This window comes from Exophiala aquamarina (assembly GCF_000709125.1).
Source record: "Exophiala aquamarina CBS 119918 chromosome Unknown aczIA-supercont1.5, whole genome shotgun sequence".
NCBI classification, from domain to species: domain Eukaryota; kingdom Fungi; phylum Ascomycota; class Eurotiomycetes; order Chaetothyriales; family Herpotrichiellaceae; genus Exophiala; species Exophiala aquamarina.
In genome coordinates, this window is record NW_013550583.1 from 706,153 (window position 1) to 725,208 (window position 19,056).

Below are 19,056 nucleotides of genomic sequence, written 5' to 3' on the forward strand. Positions count from 1 at the left end.
AAAATTACCTCCTAATACACCACACCCTTTACAAATCCTTCGTTTCAGATCATACTATGTCCATACCCAATGACTATTTTTGGTCTTACTGCGTGGTTCACCGGCCAAAGATGCCTGTAGATTTGCTAGCAATTTGGAGGGGCAAATCATCTCGGCAATACCTAGACTACCATCCTCTGAGCGCCGATACAGTGATAGGCTGGGCTCCGCCGATGGAAAGCCTACCCTTTTCCAAAGAGCGGATATAGCTGCACTTCGATTCATGCCCGGTGGCTGTAGGAGTATGCACACTCCTTCTAGGTTTGAAAGAGCCTACTGGACTTCTTTAGTGTCACGTCTCTGGCAGTTGCATACCACGATGCAGTACCTAGATCGTAGGGAACCGAATCGTGCCTTCCCCTCCTTGGCATAATATAAGGTGCTCGAAAGGTTACAGCTTTGACTGACACCCAGGGGCGAAGTCTTCCCGGCTGTGGAAAGAGGACCACGAAAGCTGCAATAAAATTAAGCGAACGAAATGACAGTGGGAAAGACAAGGAAAAAGCCAGGAGTTGTGTTTGCGAGAGCGTTATCGGATCCCAGTACACCTCACAAGCAACCTCTGATGAATTAGAGTATATTATACCTGTCACATGATGATATGTGAATACCAATGTCTGATCGAGCTCCACGCGTCATAGAACTTCTATGCCAATATGTATGATGACTTTAGAGTGCCTATTTATATCCTATCTAGACCACTGGTTGCCGTACACTTGCTCGAGTAAAAGCCCGGCGCTAGGAAATCTGGCCCACCTTCATCATGTTCTGTCAGAAATTCCACTGCCGCAAATATAAGGCCATTAGATCCGCATTGAATGGCGGTAGATCTCTCAACGTTTTGCTAGCTTTCTGGGCACGCAAGGTCTCCCATGGCGGCTGTTTCCAATCTCTCAATGACTCTAGACCTTCGAGAAAGTCAACCAATTTAACTGCGGGCGTCTCAGAAATTGCATTATCGGTTAGCTTGATTAATTTCACTTTATCGACCCACTCGGTAAAAGAGACGACCTTGGCCGCGAAGCGGCGATGTATCGCTGGTAAGAGACTTTCCCAGGTGACACGAGTAGGGTTGATTAGGTGAAAAAATTCACACCGGGATTCATTCTGAGAAGTTTGGCGCGCTTGAGCGAATTCCACAACCACACTTGCAGCCATGTCCTAGAGTCGCCGATCAGTTAGAATCTCATATTCGATATGATAAGCGCTAGCCACTTACACCGGGAACAAAGTCGACTGGCATATATGAAAGCGTGTCTGGAACCGCTGCTATTGCCTGAGACGTCTTGATGAGCATTGGAATCCAGTCTGTTTTGTTCCAATAACCAGGCCCAACGGTTGGGCCTCCAATTTGTCCAACTCGGATGATAGTACTTGGCACACCACATAGCTGAGCCGAGACATGGAAGATACGCTCCGCAGTATATTTAGACAACCCATAGCCTGAGGGAACAACAATATCAATAGTGTTGTGCGGAGATTCAGGGCATGATGGTCCATTTTTATAATCCCAACGTCCGATTGTCGATACGGAGGAAACAAAATTCAGGTGAGGGTGAAGTGGACTTGCAAGACAGAAGTCGATGAGTCTGCGTACCCCAGATATGTGTGTACTCTCGAATGATTCCAGGGAGTGTTTGAAGTCGACTTTCCAGGCGTTATGGATAACAAGGGTTGTAGAAAGTCGTATTAGATCGTATTCCTTTTCACCCAAACCAAACCTCTCCTCGCCGAACTGAGCTTGCCAGAAACTAACTTTCGATTGTACCTCCTGAGAAAAGTCAAGCTCCTTCTGTTCGAAACTTGCCTTAGTTCTAGCAAAGGCATCAGCCGCTCGGTTGAGGCAATATATGTGTGCGACAAGGGGATCCCGAAGCAGCCGATCAAGTAAATAATTTCCCAGAAAACCGGTGCTCCCGGTTAGGATAACAGTATTCTTCTTGGGAAATGTGGGTATATTGATTGGGTCTCGGGGGAGACTGGCAGTATATTTCTGCACCAATCTATCCACCGCTTTCTCTTGATATGCACTTGATTCATGAACGGTCGGGCTGGAATCGCTTGTACCATCAGCATTAAGGAGATCATAGATGAACTTCGCAATTTTTGACGCTGTAGGTATCTTGTAGAGCGTGGCTGCAGTGATGGCATCCTTTTTGCTACTATCAATTTTGACGATGGTACCTTGGAGAACTTTAGCAAGACGCTGTGTTTGTAATGAATCGAGTCCCGAAGAGAATAAGTCCGATGTGGGCGAGATTGGAGTGCCTTCCAATGACTCCGAAACGACTTGAAGAACAAAGTCTGCTATCTGCTCCACACTTGCGTGCTCTGGCAAGACCGCATTATCGATGACTTCTCCTCGCGTATAGATGTCGTCAATCCTTTTGGCATACTCTTCACAAACCGCCTTGCGCTGAGTATTTCCTTTTGGTGTTGTTTTAAATGGTAGGTCTCGGGCGGTGCAACTTATGTGCGATTTCATGATTCGGCCGTGACTCGCTACAAGCAGGTTGGCCATTTCCACGTGCGCCCAGATATTGTCAATGAAGACATCTTCCGATTGCTTGTCATCTAATGTCGCCCAGTCCGGCTCTACCAGTAATGCGGCTTGGAATCTAGACTGTCCGATGACGAGTGCTCGCTTAACGCTAGGGTGCTCCTCGATATACTTTTCCATGTTGATCGGATTGAACTTCTCCCCATTACTGAGTACAATAACATCATCCCTGCGGCCAGTGTAAAGCCAGAGACCTTCTCGTTCAGGGTGTTTAGTAAAGAGGTCATTTGTCCTATATTCTTGGAGCTCAGGAAAACTGTGCCATACAGCCTGAAAGTCGCTAGTAGAACTCCGACGTAGAACAGCCTCGTATAAGCCATCGTCGACGGGGTCCATAATTATCCCATACTTCGGATGCCATTCGAGATAGTTATAGTCATCCTTAGATTTCGGTATCAAACATGCGACAGTCCCTATCTCACTAGCGCCGTAGACACTTACCAGTCTAGTAAGCTTCGAAATGCGAGCCGCCACATCCTGTGAGAGCGCGGCGCCGCCAGTGATAGTTGTTCGGAGAGATGAAAGTGCAACTCTGCCTACCTCAGATCGGCTCAGGTCCTCAATAAGTGAGGGAGGAAGAATCCCTATAGTAGGTTTAGTAGTAGTGAGAATATCTGCTAGTATTTCCGCGGTCATAGGTCGATCAGGCCCTAGTATCGTGGGAATGCCATGGAATATAGATTCCTGCAACATGTTTAAACCCATTAAATGGAACAGAGGGTTGATACATAAGCACCGCTCGTCTGGCGCCATGACTGTCCAGATGGCACGACGCCCATCAGGCATTTCTGGAATGAGAGAAAATCTATCTTGAACGGCAAGATACCCGTTCGTCATTGGAACAAGCTTTGGAAGTCCTATAGAGGAAAATTGTAAGAATAAGCTATATCTGCGCTCTTCTTCAATCCGAGGGAGCCAGGAAATCTCTTACCTGTGGAACCAGAGCTGTGAATGATAATAGCCCAGTCATTTTCGGCTTCATCAAAGGTTTTTGAGAAGGGATACGGGACAGTCCGACCCGCTAGCATTTCTGCCAATGTTGGGGTCTGCCAAAACCGGACGTCTTTAACACGGGCTTTCACCTCCCGTACTTTAGTCTGCTGTTCTGAGCTAAAGAAAAAATCCTTGCAACCGCTTTGCGTGATAAGGTACACGAAGCCCTCAATCGAGCCTCTAGGAGAGGGTAGCAGACTCTATCCGTCTCAGCGAAACTTACCAGGAAGGCCTCCAGGTTTCTGCCCACTTACCGCGCGGCCCGTTTTGATGCTCGCGGTGGTAAAGATACTGTACCGCACATCCTTTGCGCCCATATATGCAACAACTTCCAGGTTCGTACTTTTCCCCAGTATCTTTTCAATCCACCAGGAAGTCCAGTCAACCGCTTTTGCGAGTTGATCGAAATTCAAGTCTATCCACCCTGTTTGATAGTCGTCCCCACCCCCATGATAAGTGGCGAATAGCTTTTGAGGATGAAATTCGCCCAAATAATCGACAGCTTGCGGCAGAAGCCTCTTGCCCACTTCGTAACTAGAAGATAGAAGCTCTCCCATAATGGCAGCTTGTGCTCTAATGAAACCAAATAACTTCAGAAACTGTTATTAATGCTGGCAACAGCGATTATATGAGCCTTGATATGCATTTGAAATATGTACCAGAGCTTTTGAAGACTTTCTTCGCGCACAGAGCCAAGGAGTACCGGACGGCTAAAGGTCTCCGAAGTCTTTCGACCAAGGTTGCAAACCGCGGCAAAATCCCGGCTACATATGCAGGTACTTATCCATGAAGGCAGAAAACATCATGCTTAGGCTACTGCTGCTTGTTGCCCCAACATATGCGAACGCTACAAGCCGGCTCTTGCATGAAACGAGGTTTGTACCATGTACGATACAAGTCAGTAGATCTAACGTATCTGGGAGGTGTTATTGCGAAATGCGCATTGGAGATGAGGCTGTATGGTGACAAGCTCCCGAGTCCTAAAGTTTGTCAACGCCACGAGACGAGCAAACAAGGGTCGATGCTCGCATCCCTATGAAACTCTCACATTCTTTGGAAAACGGATCCTCGAACACCTAGATACATTGCTTCTTACAAGAACTCAGATGAGACACATAGTTGTAAGTTACTACTTAGTGGAGTACGACAGCAAAGTACGATGGCCTGGTGTTGGACGTAAGATAACCTCACTTGGATCAGGATCAAAGACTGCGGGCATTCTCTATAATGCTGTCTATTCTCTGTCCTATATTAACCCTTACAGCATGATCTAATCCAACCTTTTTTCATTCTTGCGGAATTCTCCTACCAAAGTGATAGAGATAAGTGAGATATCGATGAAACTAGCGAGCTTTGGTCCCTCGACTAGCACTGCTGTTATAATTTGGCACAACACCTGGGCAGCGTTCATACGTAAAGGACAAATTCACGTCTAGAAGCTCGTTATACTGATCGTCTGATGGTACAATTGAGCACTTGCTCTTGATAGAGCTCACGGCAGTACGTGGACCTTTAATCAACGCAAATAGTATTTCAGCTATGCGACTAGCCAACGAAGAGGACAAAATCGAACAAAATCGAACAAAATCGAACAAAATCAACCTTTGTGCGCGAATATGCCAATAGCAACGTCAAGGGCCCATTTCACTTCGCCAGGCAACCAGGCAACCAATGCAGTACCCTAGTCCATTCAGATTCCCTGTATCGATGCAACAGTTTTACTGCGGTTCACGAGAGGGCTTCGTCAGTCCTGTTGATTGTTATGGCTGATGCTGCTCGAGTATATTGCCGAGTCTGCTACTGAGCTGTGTGACCACCATCCACCTAATTTCGTTCATTGTTAGTCTGCGAGTGTCACCCAGCCTCGTTTTCTTGTCATATTATGGGCGAGAACGACGAAGATCATGCTACTCACCACAATCGCAGCTCCTGTCACATAAGTCGCACGACTTGAGCCTAAGATACGGTTAATATCTACAACTGTGGACCATCAGATCAAACTCACACAGGAAGACGGCCATATCGGCAATCTCTTGTGCAGTGCCCAGCCGCTTCATGGCAGTGAACTTCTCGACATACGATTCTGAGAACTGACGAGTCTCGGAGCTGATTAGTGGGGTATTAATAATTCTGGAGAATCTTAGTTAGCGTCCAGTAGTATAAAGCAAGGTAGTAAGAAATACTGACCCAGGGCAGAGACCGTTGACCCTAATGCCTTGTGCAGCAAAAGTAGTAGAGTCCGACCTTGTTAGCCCAAGGACGGCTTTAGCCTGTCAGAAAAGTGATTCTCCCATACTAGCAATAACTCGTTACGAACCGTGTTTGGCCATGGTATATGGCGTCGAATATGGGAACCCAACGATTCCACAAATAGATGCAATATTCACAATAGCTCCTCTGTCACCAGTCCGATCATCGCTGAGCGCTCATAATCAGCACGAAGGACAGACAGTTCCCTTTGAATAAACACAAGGTGAAATGGGGGCTCACTGTGTTTTGCCGCGGTCTTGTTTTAGCATCTGCGCGATCTCTGCTCGTTCACACAGCCAAACTGCTCTAGCGTTGACACTAGCTACGAAATCGTATGCGGCTGGATCTAGCTGATCTATTGGGCCCTGCTTCCCAACAACACCTATTGGCCTTTGTCAAAGCAATCTTCTGTGATAAAATAGGATTGTCACCGCCTTACCTGCGACGTTCAATGCATAGTCAAGTCGTCCGAATTTCTCAGCTGCTTGAGAAACAAGTCGAGTAGCTGTGTCGTCCAGGGTGATATCTGCTACTTCTGCTAATATTGGCAAGTTCTCGTTGATGGCCTTTGACAGCCGCACAGTTTGTGCAAGAGATTTTTCGTTGATATCAGTGATCAAAAGGCCGGTCACACCGGCTCTGACGAGCTCAAGTGTACAAGCTTGCCCGATGCCACTGCCCGCACCGGTGACAAAAGCCACACTTCACCTCACGTCAGCTTTCTGATCTTTTGCATTGTCAAGGAGGGGAAAGAGATCGCACCCATTTATTCCTGACTTCATTCTGAAGGTCCCACTAAACAGCCTTGCAAAAGCACTAGCATAGGCGTCGGTTTTCGTTGTTTGAGACCACAAACGTTCGTGACAATCTAAACACTTAAGTATAATTAAAAACATGGTAGTATTCGCATCACATAGCCAGCTCGTTTTCCGGTAACCTTTCGGATATCAAGTTTTCCGCCGAAGAAGATATCCCAGTGTTACGTTGTGTTACAGACCTAGCGTTGGAGGCACTTATTTCAATGCACTTCAGCATTAATTCGCTCTCACTTCGCAAGTGAGCTATTGTAGGTGAGCGACTCAAGTTCATTCTCCCGCTCTCGATCCAATAAGACTTTCGTCGCGAATAGGTAGATAGATAATAGATATCGGGCATAAGCTTGACTGGATTCTTAACATGAGAGAGCTAATAGGAATTCTCTGGGTATTGCTCTGCATCTTGAAGCAGAGAGAACGGCGCGACAATACCAGGCCACAGCAATGGCCGGCAGGGAAACCTTCCACAAAAGCGATGTCCCATCATCGCCAGATCTGAAACGGATATATATCTCCAGCCCTACTTTGAGAAAACCTTAGCTAGCCAATCCCAAGACTTGGTCGCCATCTCTCCGTAGTCGAGCCCGGCTTGAGCGTCTAAAATACAATCAACATGCACATGTAAAGGACATTCTACATTCTCAACGTTGACTCCTGCCTTCAACATCTTCGTTCCGAGTTCGTCAATGCTGTCTCTGAGGAGTTCATGTTCCCCTGATAAATTCAGAACACTTTTTGCTGGAAAGTTCTTGAACCACCCTTCTTCAGTCAAGTAGGGCTCAGACCAGTTGTTGCGGTCTGAGTCTGCAACGAAGACTTTTACCATTTCTCGCAATAGTGGGGGAGTAACAATATCTTTATCAGTGTTCAGTCTAAAGGACTCAGTGTCTTCGCCAAAGTTCACCCATGGAGACACTAGCAGAGCACCAGCTAAGGGTTCATTCAGCTTCAGTACCCTCAAATCCTTATACGGATGCAGGATCTGAGAAATGACCCCAAGAGCCATATTTCCACCGCATGAATCTCCCCCTAAGACAACCTGCGAGCATTTATTATCTCTGTTGTAAACGAAAGGGGAGGGCATCCGCGCTCACATTACTTGCTTTGAATCCTTTGGCAAGAACGAAGCGCAAAGCTTCAGTACCCTCAAGCAATTGTATGGGGAATCCTTTTGCATCTGTGAGTGCTATCCCAGAGTCATTAGCCGAGAATAAAGTCTTTGACGCCAGGCAGGAGTCCATACTATACTGCAAGAAAGCGAGGACCACCTTCTCTCCTGCCCGTTTGTCTACCTCGTCTGCGCATTTCTTGAGGAATTTGATGTGCCCATCCAGAGGCGGCATGTAATATCCGCCACCTACAGAAGCATTAGAACCAGTCTGTCTTTGGTTTCTGTGGCAATGAAAACTTGCCATGGAAATAAAGGATGACATTAGGAACGTTTGTATCTCCGAGCCAGTGAATTTTCGCTCCCTCTCCATTTGGCACATCTTCCACGATGTAAGGTATACCAAGCTCTCGCGCCTGTGTAGATGCCACTATATCGGTCCTCGGAAGGATATGCGTAGCTTCTAAAGAAGCGAACGCTACACGAATCTGATCATTGCGTGCCTTATGGGCCACTGACCGAGACATTGGGTCTTTCGTAAAGGTCTTTCGACTCCCCCCAGAGGCCAGCGATGATGCTTTACAAGCTAGAAGTTGAAAAATCCATTTATGTCAAGAAGGCATAACGCGCCTATATACTTTATGTCAGGCTACACATACCCGAAGCCGCCCCCAGTCCGCAAAGTCGGAGCACACACACTTTGGTTTGGCCTCATGATCTTCTGTGAAAGCAATATCAGCGATTTACTTTTTGAAACGGTGATGTGGCATGCATCTAGATCTTTTAAGAAACTACACGGTACTTTGTAGTCAAATAATGTCTTGGTTTGCACCCTTTAGTAAGTAATCTCTCGCCAATAATAACAACATCGTCTCAATATTCGGATGCCACTAATAGCAACTATGATTGCACTATCATCAACAGTGCCTACATGTCATACTTGCCTCGTATACAACATTACTACCTGCTCTTACTACGGTCTGGGAACTGCGACTGCCTGATTCTTGGCAAATACGTCGAACACGGTGGACCACAATCCTTAGGCACCTAGAAAAGCAGATGTACGACACCCGAGCAGTGACCAAATATTCCCATAGAAGTAAAAGCGAGTCCACTATGCTGGTACTTAACATACTGCCCCTGAATGAAGATTTTGGAGTACACCAGCACTATTGCGGGTATGGCTGCTGTAGAAGGTGTCTTGGCCTATGGATCATGCTAACTCTTAAAATGAATGCAAATCGAATGTAGGGTGCTTCGCTGCCTGATGCTTACGCAGAGTAGCGCTGGCCAAGGAGCAGGACTAGCATGCCGAAATGGTGTTCGAGCAACTCACGGAGTTGATTATTGTTATTCCCGATCTACAGGCTATCGTATATCCGTGGAGAACGAACCGTGTCGGGAGTCTAAGTAAGATCAGGTGTCGAACCTATCTTCACACATAGAGTGGAAATCCTGCCCAGTCTGGAGCCCCAGATTCTGGGGTTTAGGCGGAGATCTCGTGGGGCGTGTATCTGAGTACCAGAAATAGGAAGGCGTGGTAATAATCACTATAAGTGTGACGATCCCCCATTATATCATGTCCACAAATCTAAAGCTCTTCATAAATATTGCTTTCTATCTCGATGAACAACGCGTCGCATTGGACGTACGATTACACTTTGGAATACACGGACTTCTATAGGCCAAAAGGTCACTCTGCCCTACAGTCGCAGGACAGTCACAATGGCATCCGAGACTGTGCACGTCGATAGTGCCACGCACCACGATGAAATCGCGCCTGAAGCTCTTGGAAGGCGGAAGAACTACACAAGTCCGCAATTTATTGGTACAGTTGTGGTTAGTGAATTGATGAGACCCTTTGCCATGATTACCCATGACCGATAAAAAGTCTTAGGCTACAGCTCTCGGATTAATGTCGGCGTATGCTGGATTCAATGTTCCCGCCAATATCCTCTATATCATCAATGAGGACCTGCATGGAGGTGGGAAGGTGCATTGGGTATGTCAGATGATTCCTGGTACCCAGTTAGTCCTGAATTTAACGATGAGCAGGCCCCTGTCATCTATACCTTAGGTCTGGCGGTAGCTCTTCCTCTTGTTGGTAGACTCTCCGACATCTTTGGTCGCCGATGGTTCTACATTGGTGGCACCGTCCTTGCCGTGATCGGGAATGTGGTATGTTCCAGAGCCTCTGGAATAGATTCTTTCCTTGCCGGTACGGCCATGATCGGTTTCGCTAGTGGTGTTCAGGTCTCATTCAACCTGGTTTTGGGAGAGCTTGTGGCTGCAAAAGACCGTGGACCCTTCAACGCACTAATTTTCGCTGGTTCGGTGCCATTCTCCATTTTTGCTCCCATGGTTGCTCGATCATTTGAGCTCGACACTGAGCAGCATTGGCGGTGGTGCTATTACCTCGGCCTGATTATCAACACAATCGGTGTAGGGCTGTGGTTCGTTTTCTACCACCCACCGGATTATCGAATGCTCCATGTTAGGGGTAGGTCCAAGAGGGATATGGTGAAGTCCCTCGATTGGTTTGGGATGTTTCTGTTTATCGCTGGCTTGTCTGTTCTTTTAATTGGTCTAAATTGGGGTGGTACATCCTACCCCTGGGATTCGGCCCATGTTCTCGCCACAGTTCTTGTTGGGTTTGCGACCTTGGCTGCATTCTGTATCTGGGAAGGCTTCACCACTGCGGAGACCATCTATATTCCGATGAAACTTTTCCGCAATATACCTTACGATGCATTAGTGGTCTGCGCTGCGATCGGGGCAATGATTTACTATTCCTCGATAGTGATGTGGCCAACGCTGATACAGGCTATATGGTACCAGAATGACACTAGGATGGTGGGATATTATTCGGTGAGTCAACATACTAGGTGTGAGGTATTGGAAACTGATAACATTGCGAATAGTGCTTTGTTGGTGGTGGGCTTATCACTGGTCAGATCCTTGGTGGCCTTGGCCACAAATATATCCCACGAACTAGGATTCAGATGGTCGTGTCGTCCTGTGTGATGGTAAGACTCACACTTGAAGTGATTTAGACTGATAATCTAATACCTTAAAGGTCGGCTTTATAGGCGCTATGGCTTCTTCGACTCCGGAGAGTCTACACAGATCTTGCGCCTTTATTTTCCTTGGTACAGTGGGCGCCGGCTATGTCGAAAGCCTCAGCTTGAGCAGTATTGCTCTCGTATGGGACGCCAGTGACTTTGGGTTGGTCGCATCGGTCATGGGCTGCATTCGGACTGCCGCAGGTGCCATCGCTACATCAATTTATCCCAACATCCTCACCAATGAGTTCAAAAAATACCTTCCTCGGTATGTTTCGGAGGCAACTCTCAACAAGGGTCTTCCTGCAGATTCTTTGCCCGCACTCCTCGAGGCTCTCACCACAGGAAACTTTTCCACCGTACCCGGGATTACACAAGAGATAATCGAAGCTGCAACCTACGCAAACAAGCGAGCTTGGGCTCGCAGCTCCGAGACAGTGTTTCTGGTGACCCTTGCTTTCGGTGGATTAATGCTCATAGCATCATTATTCGCTCCAGATGTAGAGGTGTACCTCACAGATTTCGTGCCTAGAGCATTGCATGGCATGAGTCGAGGAGAGAAGCAATCCGATAGCGATCTGAGCCCAACACCTCTTGCCCTTAACGACCTTAACGAAACCAACACCAAATCGTCGTCCTCAGCGAAAGCTAGTCATATTGAAGACGAAGATGTTGCAATTTTTGTCTAAGCTACGACGACCAGGCTCCTATCACTGTTGGACGCATCAGGAGCAGATCCCATTGTCAGGGTGGAGCTCGCTACTTTCTCTGTCAAATGTTGTGGCTTCCTGCCCCTACATCTAGTAAATTAAGCTGAGAAATTATCAAATTTCACTCAATCACATCATTTGAGTCAGCTGAAGATCTCTGGGGTTGCAATTAATGATCTTTCGCGTAAATCCTCACAATCCTCCAACGATCACTGAGTTATAGACTTTTCGTGATTGCTGCACTTCCAGTCTTGTGTACAAGTTATTACAATTAGATACTTGCGATATTGGTGGCAAGCTGTGAGCAAAGAACAAGTGCTGATGTTCAAGTAGATTATCACCATCCTAGCCAGATGGCGGAAAGTTTTGTCCACAGAGCCGTAAGAGTTTTATTGGAGAAGCTTGGAGAAGTGCTGATGCAAATCAGGACAGGATGTTCGTCTGTAGGCTACAGGCAAAAGCTTTCTCATCCGGCAGGAAATCGGGGACACGTATCCGAGACAGCCAACCAGCTAAGGGAGACTTTTGAAGTTAAGATTATAATGAGTAAATCTTCCTCCATCCGAGCACCAGTGTGTTTCACAACGCATGCCAAACCTGCTCTCTTTCCTGAAACTATTCCGCAACCATGTCATACTCAGATCTCAAGGGCAAAGTCTTCATTGTGACTGGTGCTGCGGCGGGCATGGGTCGTGATATCTCATTGCGTCTTGCTCGACAGGGAGCTGCTGTTGGGCTCATAGACTTACGAAGTCCCGATGAAACTTTGGCAGATATTGAAAAACACGGAGGGCAGGCGCTTAAGTTTTCGTGCGATGTCAAAGACTCTAAAGCATTGGACGACATCATTCGTCAGGTGGCAGAGAAATTTGGGCGTCTAGACGGAGCGGCGAATATGGCTGGCTACGTTGGAACGCATTCGTTGGAAACTATGACTTCAGATCAATGGGAAAACATGATTGGCGTGAATCTGACTGGAGTGAAAAACTCAATCGCATCGGAACTTCGCTACATGAAAGGGTCTGGGTCAATCGTGAATGCTTCTAGTCTTTCAGGAACTCAAGGGCACGCCAATCACGCAGCTTACTGTAGCAGTAAGTGGGGAGTAATTGGCCTGAGTAAAGTCGCTGCACAGGAGGTTGGGGCACGCGGAATTAGGGTCAATGCTGTGGCGCCGTAAGTATCATCCCCTGAGCTCACATTAGCTGGTGCTAACCGCCGCGCAGTGGTTTCGTCCACACAGCTTTGACCGCAAGTATAATGCCGAAAGAGCAGCTCGAGAAGACTTTCAATAGCCATATTGCCCTGGGAAGAATGGCAGAGCCTGAAGATATAACAAGAGTCATCTTATTCTTGTTGAGTGACGAGGCGAGGTATATAAGCTCAGCTGTGATCCATGTTGATGGAGGCTATCAATGAGCTAAAACTACTAAGTAGCATCATCTTTTCACTCCCGAGGCCATAGCTGTATAAGAACCCAAAACATGAGGGTCTCCTCAAAAAGGCTGAAAACATAGCAAACTACATAGGGCACTGGTCCGCGACTGCTTGAATGTTGGTCTTTGTGGCTGTTTCTCCCCTTGTAAAATCACTGTCTCCATAACCAAGTGTTCTGATAGATGCGCAGGAGTAAAGTCACACTTATCATTTCTCACTGCAAAGTCAACAGCAATCATGTAGAGGCTCCAAAAACTGGCTTTCACTTGTTTGTGAATTTATGCTTGAGATTCAATTAAAGTGCTCCCAAGCAAACATCAACCTAATGCATTGGTAGCCGGGGGCTTGTAGAAAGCACACTCATATACACAAGTCTCCATTATTTGGAATGATGCTGAGACTCATGAAATTCTAGGCTGATTACAGAAAAGACACGTATGACTCTTATTAGATCAAGCATTGCGAATGGCATGGGATAGCCAGATTGAAAGACCCACACATATTTTTCCTAGCTAAGTGTTGCTGGCTGTGACGTGCCTCAAATGTACTCCGTACCGCACCAAGGATGTCCCAAGTGTCTCTGTTTTCTATCTGATGGCTCCTGGTCTCTTCCTTATATATAATGAGTGATTATGTGATCCATAATGACCCATCTAGCATCTGTCAGAGCCGATGAATTCCTCTTCATAGTGAAGTACCCTTATGTGAAATTTAGTTCTTGTCACCATGCCACCAGAGAGGAGTATTCATCGCTATAGCGCAATACGGTAGATTATACACCACTTGTCACCAACCCTGGGTTCGATGGCCCCCTGACTGGCAAATCTTAGGCTATTCAGATCCGAGAGGCCCAGAGCCTTTGAATCTGAACGTGCCAGTTTCCGCAAAGTTGTTATTCTCAAAGCTTGGCCAAAAGGGTTTGGTTTGCAGGGGGACACAGCCAGTAAGGACTGCCGCTCGAACTTCAGCCTGCAAGGGAACGCTCGCTTTCTTTTGTGAGCAGGGCCGACTGCTCTATCACAAGAATTCAACCCAAACCCTGAATGAAATTTGCTCGCTTCCAAAGTTAGGATCAACATGGTCGTCGAGAAAGATGCAGCTGCGCAGGGTGTGACAAGACAACTGCGTGCCAGAGAAGCATGTGTGAAATGTAGGGCCAGGAAAGTCAGATGCGATGTTTATTTCATGGGTGCCCCATGTACGAATTGCCTACATTCGGACCAACCATGCCTCCTTCAGGCGAGGAGGAACAAGTAATTCTGTCCCCATACCAGTTGAAACCATGTGGCTAACGAAACAGTAAGACGCAAAGGTATAGTTCCAGCAACTGAAATATACCCTCTGCATGAAAGGCCAACAAGAGAAGTGGACGATCCAACACAAGAAGCGATACAGGAGATTGCAATCCAAAATCTAGGAAATTTCGAACTGCCTTTAATAGAAATTTCCACTGAGCATTGTCCAACATATTCATTAGACGTAGAACGACAACACAGCTTCTCTACGCTTCCGGAGTACGTACGCTGGGATGATGCTCAATTCTCTGCGCCGCAAATGCGTCGCATTCTAATGGTGGGAGCAAATTCATTGCCTGAATCGCGATTTTTGAACGAGTTAGTGAGGACTTACCTAGACTGGGTGCATCCTCAGCTTCCATTTCTCGAATTACAAAAATTCCTGTCAACGTTATATTTATACAACCATGACTCTCCGTCTCGCGTCAGTCTATTACTGCTGCACGCAGTATTATTTGCTGGTGCTCTTTATACGCTTGACAGTGGTTCTCCATGTACGCGGTCTGGCAATTTGAGAAATTTGAAAGAAAAGACTTTACAGCGTGCCAGGGTGTGCATTCTCCACTGACGATGATTTCAAGTAGCTAACTAGTGCATAGGTGCTCTATGAGACTGGATATGAGAACGATCGGCTCTCTCTAATACAAGCCGCGTTACTATTATCACTGGGAACATCCAATGACGCGAACAACGGTGCGACTGGCCAATTTTGGAGGGAGATCAGCCATCGCGAATGGGAGAAATCCCAAGTTCCCGGCGATATGCTTGACGTGCAGTCTGTGCGCCTCTGTTGGTGTTTATGCATGGTGAATGACAACGTGGCTTTACGTTCGGGCCGCCAAAGACCATTTGTTCTTCCAGATCGTCGATTAGGACTGCCTTGCCTTTCGGAATTTGATTTTCGTTTCGATGATGAAATGTTAAATGCAAACATTCCGGGATCTACATTTATCAAGCAACCATATCTGCAGAAACTTCTAGCCGAAATCTTCATCCATCGAGCAAAACTTCACAAGATGATATCACAGATACTGGAAGAGACACGTGAAACAAGACTCGCTCAAATCCCCTTTCGGGGGGGCTTGGAAGAAGAAAATCGTCTTCGCACTAAAGGCCCCGCAAAGGTGCTTACCAGATGGGATGTCGAACTTGATATTTGGTGGTCTGGTCTCCCGGATTATGCGTCTGGTCTCAACTCTACATTCAAGACTGAACACCCCTCATCTGTTCAATTGCTTGCGTTTCACTTCGCCGTTACAGCAACAGAATTCTTCAGTATCTCAAATGTCGTCCATAATATCCTCATGCGGGCGAAGGATCTCTCATCGCTGTGGACTCTTGCAATTAGGCACAAGAGTACTATGAACTCGGCAAAATTGCTGCACATTGTAAGCAGACTGACCGAAACTGACCAAATACGGTATCTCTTCAACCATGGTCTTCCGACGATTGAGAGTGCGTTGCAACGATGTTTGGGCTCTTCCATCTCCCACGATCCTCTGCAAGCCTCGAGATTGCTCCATCTGACAAAAAGAATTCTAGATATACGAGAGGCGACAAGTGATAAATCTGCCTCTCTATCAAGCTTTGCATGCTGTGGCACAAGCCACGTTGAGTTGATGCCGACAAACAGCGCCGAGGACTTTTGCAACGAGAGCCCGGTTGAAAGTAGCAAGGACGTGGGTCGGACAGGAAAATCCTCGATTGAAGACTCTGCAAGCCCACAGGCATTGCAAACATTCATGGATTCTCCAAATCCAGATACACCACAAGTTTTGTTTGGGTACGGTCTTGATTTCGAAGGCCCTGATGATTCTTTCTTTCTTGATAGTGGGACTTAGCTATCCGAGCACGGGTCGATTCCTCAGAATAAAGATCTAGCCTAATTGAAGTCCTAACCGAAAACATCTGCTTCACCCGTGAACTGTAGTTTCCTGGTAGCACCAGAGACAATCCCCTGAAAGAGTGACAATTTGAGGCTCAGACCTCGAGGCGCGAAAGCAGTAAGCCCCTTCTCACGCACGAACAAAGCTCACATCTTGTGATACAGTGTAATCATTACGAGCGAACAGTTTCAATGCTGACAACAACAGCGAGTTCTCCTCCTCGAATGAGCAAGCAACATGCCTGAGGCTTTCACTCTCGCCAACAGCTGTGCATACATTTATATTACTAGGTCAAATTCTTCCTCTTGCAAGGAATTTATTAGGAATGTCAACTTTCCTTGACCGAATGTACTCGCAGCAATTCTTCCCCAGGCAGTCATAGCCACTTGTCGCTGTATAACCTCGCTCAAGGTGGTCAATTAAGTGGAAATGAACCGCCAGAATGTTTGGCAGCTCGCACCTTTCAATCCTGCCACCCTTATAATCCTTCCCTAGCAGTTCTTTCATCTTCTCCATACTGAGAACAGTCCTCAGCCAGTCCCATTCGTCTTCGTGGCGTACAAACAAACCAACATTGCAGTTCGAAGATTTATCTCCCGACCTTCCCATGACAATATAGCCTAGAGGCACCTTTGTGGTAGGGCCAAAGATGGTCAGATCAACGGGATCGACCGTGTCACTCGACGCCTGGGTGCCTTTGGGATACTCGGCTGTTACTTTCGGCGATTCAATGGCCTTTGAGGTACCATCTGGGTGATGTGCAACTTGTTTCACAAACTTCTGCGGCAGTAACGTTGGAAAGTATTCAAAAAAGGGCTTTCCCAGTGCTTGTCGCATGTCGATCGCCATCGTCGATCCCGGGTAGCCTTGCAACAGATTCTCAACACAATAGCGAGCAAAGGATCCCCTGTCCGACTCTACTAGGCCACCAGCAGACAACACTTCTGGCTCTCGAGACTGCGCAAAGATGCGCATGTCCACGGTTGCTTGATCTTGGCTGTCGGGATCCTCTGGGACGGTTCCGGCAATTGTGAATTTGAGACAAGAGAATCTCTTCACATTGTCTCCCATCGTGGCGAGGGTTTGTCTTTTGACCATTTCAAACTTCTCCTTGATGTCAAGGCCAGTCAAGTAAAAATGAAACTCTGCTTGGTAACCGCCTTTTGCCGTGATTCCCAATCGAGTGGTTGATGGGGGTGGCAGTCCTGTCTTTCTTCAGCGCGACTGCAATACCCATGAACAGAAACAGAGACTAACCTTTCACACCTGAAACGCGGACTTGATTCTTCCCAATAGCCTCGACTCGAATATTCTCAATATTAGCTGTGACATCGGAGTTGTAATAGAGTAGGCCCTGAATCTCATAGAGCAACTGGCTGGTGATAGTTGCGGGAGAGACCAAGCCGTCTCGCCCCTGTTCCATATACACGATCGCCTGGTAGGAGCCTGTAAGTCGAAGACAAGTGGAAATGGATAAACGTTGAACACGTACCTCACCCTTGTGGTCGATTGCAGCAATCGGATAACCCATGTCAGTGTCGTGGATCCCTAGCTCCTTAAATCCTGAGTAATACCCGCCAGTCGCGTAAGTGCTGCACTCAATGATATGTCCGACCATGAGCGTATTAGCCAGCTCGTCCATGTTATCTCGAGTCCATCCGTGCCAGTACATTGCGGGGCCTACGCACACCGATGCGTCTGCAACACGGCCGCATACAACGATGTCTGCTCCAGCTTCTAACACCGCGACGATGCCGCCTGCTCCAAGATAACACTGGGCACTAATTGGATCAAATGGCCAGTCAGCGAGGTCCTGTCCGGTATTCAGATTGACGAATTGATGCCCTAAATATGGTGAGACAATAGTCGCACCCCTGAAGGAAGACCAACCTGTCTGGACAACTTCATCTAGAGCGTGAGTGACATCGTCACCTGTCACAAATCCAACTTTGAGCTGATATCCTCCCTGTGCGATCAGGTCTCGAACAGCATCTGCTAGGCCTAATCATTTATTAGAGAACACTCGCAACCCCAACAATGGAAGAGAATTGCTGGTTACCTTTTGGGTCGCTGCCTCCGGCATTAATGCAGACCTTGATATGTTTGTGCTCCAAGTACTGCAAGGCGGGGGCAATTTGTTCGAGGAAGTAGGGCTCGTAGGCTTTACCAATTAACGAATCTTCATTCTTTCCATACCTGTCCGCTCCTCGGAGCGTCATGCTCGCCTCACTCATCCAGTCGCCAACAATGAAGTCAAGATCTTCATTTTTTGCGAGGTCATGGATTGCGCGTTTTCTGTCATAAACACCTGGAAGAGATCAGTAATTGTCCAATGCAGCTAGTTTCCAATGTACGTGGAGCGGTGCTCTGACTAACCTCCGGAAGCTCCAGCCACTCGTAAAGGGCTTCGCGGGTGTTGCCGAGCGCTGTGAGTAGCCATGAGATCTAATCAAGTGTAAGTCAGGTCCAGCTCACTAAGTGTTTAGAACCTGGAATGTCTGCCCATATAGATGACACGACAGGCGTTGCGTATAAGTTTCTCCCCCTAAGAGACCCCTTGGCAACTATCAATGGGGGCAATAGGCTGGGCAAAAACCCTAGTTCAGCGAGCCAAGGCACATGACAAATGGGATGTCTGGTGGAGCCACAAAAGCAGGGGTTACCTACTTCGTAGTTAGGCTCCGTAGGATCTTCAAAGCCGGAAAACGTCGAAAGCGCGACCATGGAGTTACTTAGGCACTTCGGTAAGCATCGACCGGCAGACTATCTCATTCTGCCCGGTTGTCCCAAAAAGGTTGGATGCATTGTATTGACATCTCCGCTGTGGCACTCTTATTGCCAACAAAAGTATGTGGTGCGGATTCCGGACTGTAAAGTAGGAAAAACATTCCATAGCTTATT

The 19,056-nt window shown here is 47.2% G+C and overlaps 6 protein-coding genes across 6 annotated transcripts; 3 read left to right on the forward strand and 3 right to left on the reverse strand.

Moving 5' to 3' along the window:
- Positions 1-810: 810 nt before the first annotated feature.
- Positions 811-4,149, reverse strand: A1O9_06917 (uncharacterized protein; the record flags this gene model as incomplete). The annotated part of the gene is made up of 4 exons (XM_013403863.1): positions 811-1,200; positions 1,259-3,456; positions 3,531-3,792; positions 3,847-4,149. The coding sequence occupies 4 exons, from the start codon at positions 4,147-4,149 to the stop codon at positions 811-813; spliced, it is 3,153 nt and encodes a 1,050-aa protein (XP_013259317.1).
- Positions 4,150-5,736: 1,587 nt separating this feature from the next.
- Positions 5,737-7,663, reverse strand: A1O9_06918 (uncharacterized protein; the record flags this gene model as incomplete). The annotated part of the gene is made up of 5 exons (XM_013403864.1): positions 5,737-5,855; positions 5,910-6,010; positions 6,083-6,224; positions 6,282-6,544; positions 7,182-7,663. 5 exons carry the CDS (start codon positions 7,661-7,663, stop codon positions 5,737-5,739), a joined length of 1,107 nt encoding a protein of 368 aa, XP_013259318.1.
- Positions 7,664-9,490: 1,827 nt separating this feature from the next.
- Positions 9,491-11,516, forward strand: A1O9_06919 (uncharacterized protein; the record flags this gene model as incomplete). The annotated part of the gene is made up of 5 exons (XM_013403865.1): positions 9,491-9,604; positions 9,663-9,767; positions 9,821-10,633; positions 10,687-10,791; positions 10,842-11,516. The coding sequence occupies 5 exons, from the start codon at positions 9,491-9,493 to the stop codon at positions 11,514-11,516; spliced, it is 1,812 nt and encodes a 603-aa protein (XP_013259319.1).
- Positions 11,517-12,165: 649 nt separating this feature from the next.
- Positions 12,166-12,956, forward strand: A1O9_06920 (uncharacterized protein; the record flags this gene model as incomplete). Its single annotated transcript, XM_013403866.1, has 2 exons — positions 12,166-12,713; positions 12,764-12,956. The coding sequence occupies 2 exons, from the start codon at positions 12,166-12,168 to the stop codon at positions 12,954-12,956; spliced, it is 741 nt and encodes a 246-aa protein (XP_013259320.1).
- Positions 12,957-14,676: 1,720 nt separating this feature from the next.
- On the forward strand, positions 14,677-16,110 carry A1O9_06921 (uncharacterized protein; the record flags this gene model as incomplete). The annotated part of the gene is made up of 2 exons (XM_013403867.1): positions 14,677-14,763; positions 14,869-16,110. 2 exons carry the CDS (start codon positions 14,677-14,679, stop codon positions 16,108-16,110), a joined length of 1,329 nt encoding a protein of 442 aa, XP_013259321.1.
- A 336-nt stretch (positions 16,111-16,446) lies between these two features.
- Positions 16,447-18,595, reverse strand: A1O9_06922 (uncharacterized protein; the record flags this gene model as incomplete). Its single annotated transcript, XM_013403868.1, has 6 exons — positions 16,447-17,360; positions 17,413-17,590; positions 17,648-18,000; positions 18,046-18,156; positions 18,215-18,463; positions 18,532-18,595. The coding sequence occupies 6 exons, from the start codon at positions 18,593-18,595 to the stop codon at positions 16,447-16,449; spliced, it is 1,869 nt and encodes a 622-aa protein (XP_013259322.1).
- Positions 18,596-19,056: the final 461 nt, after the last annotated feature.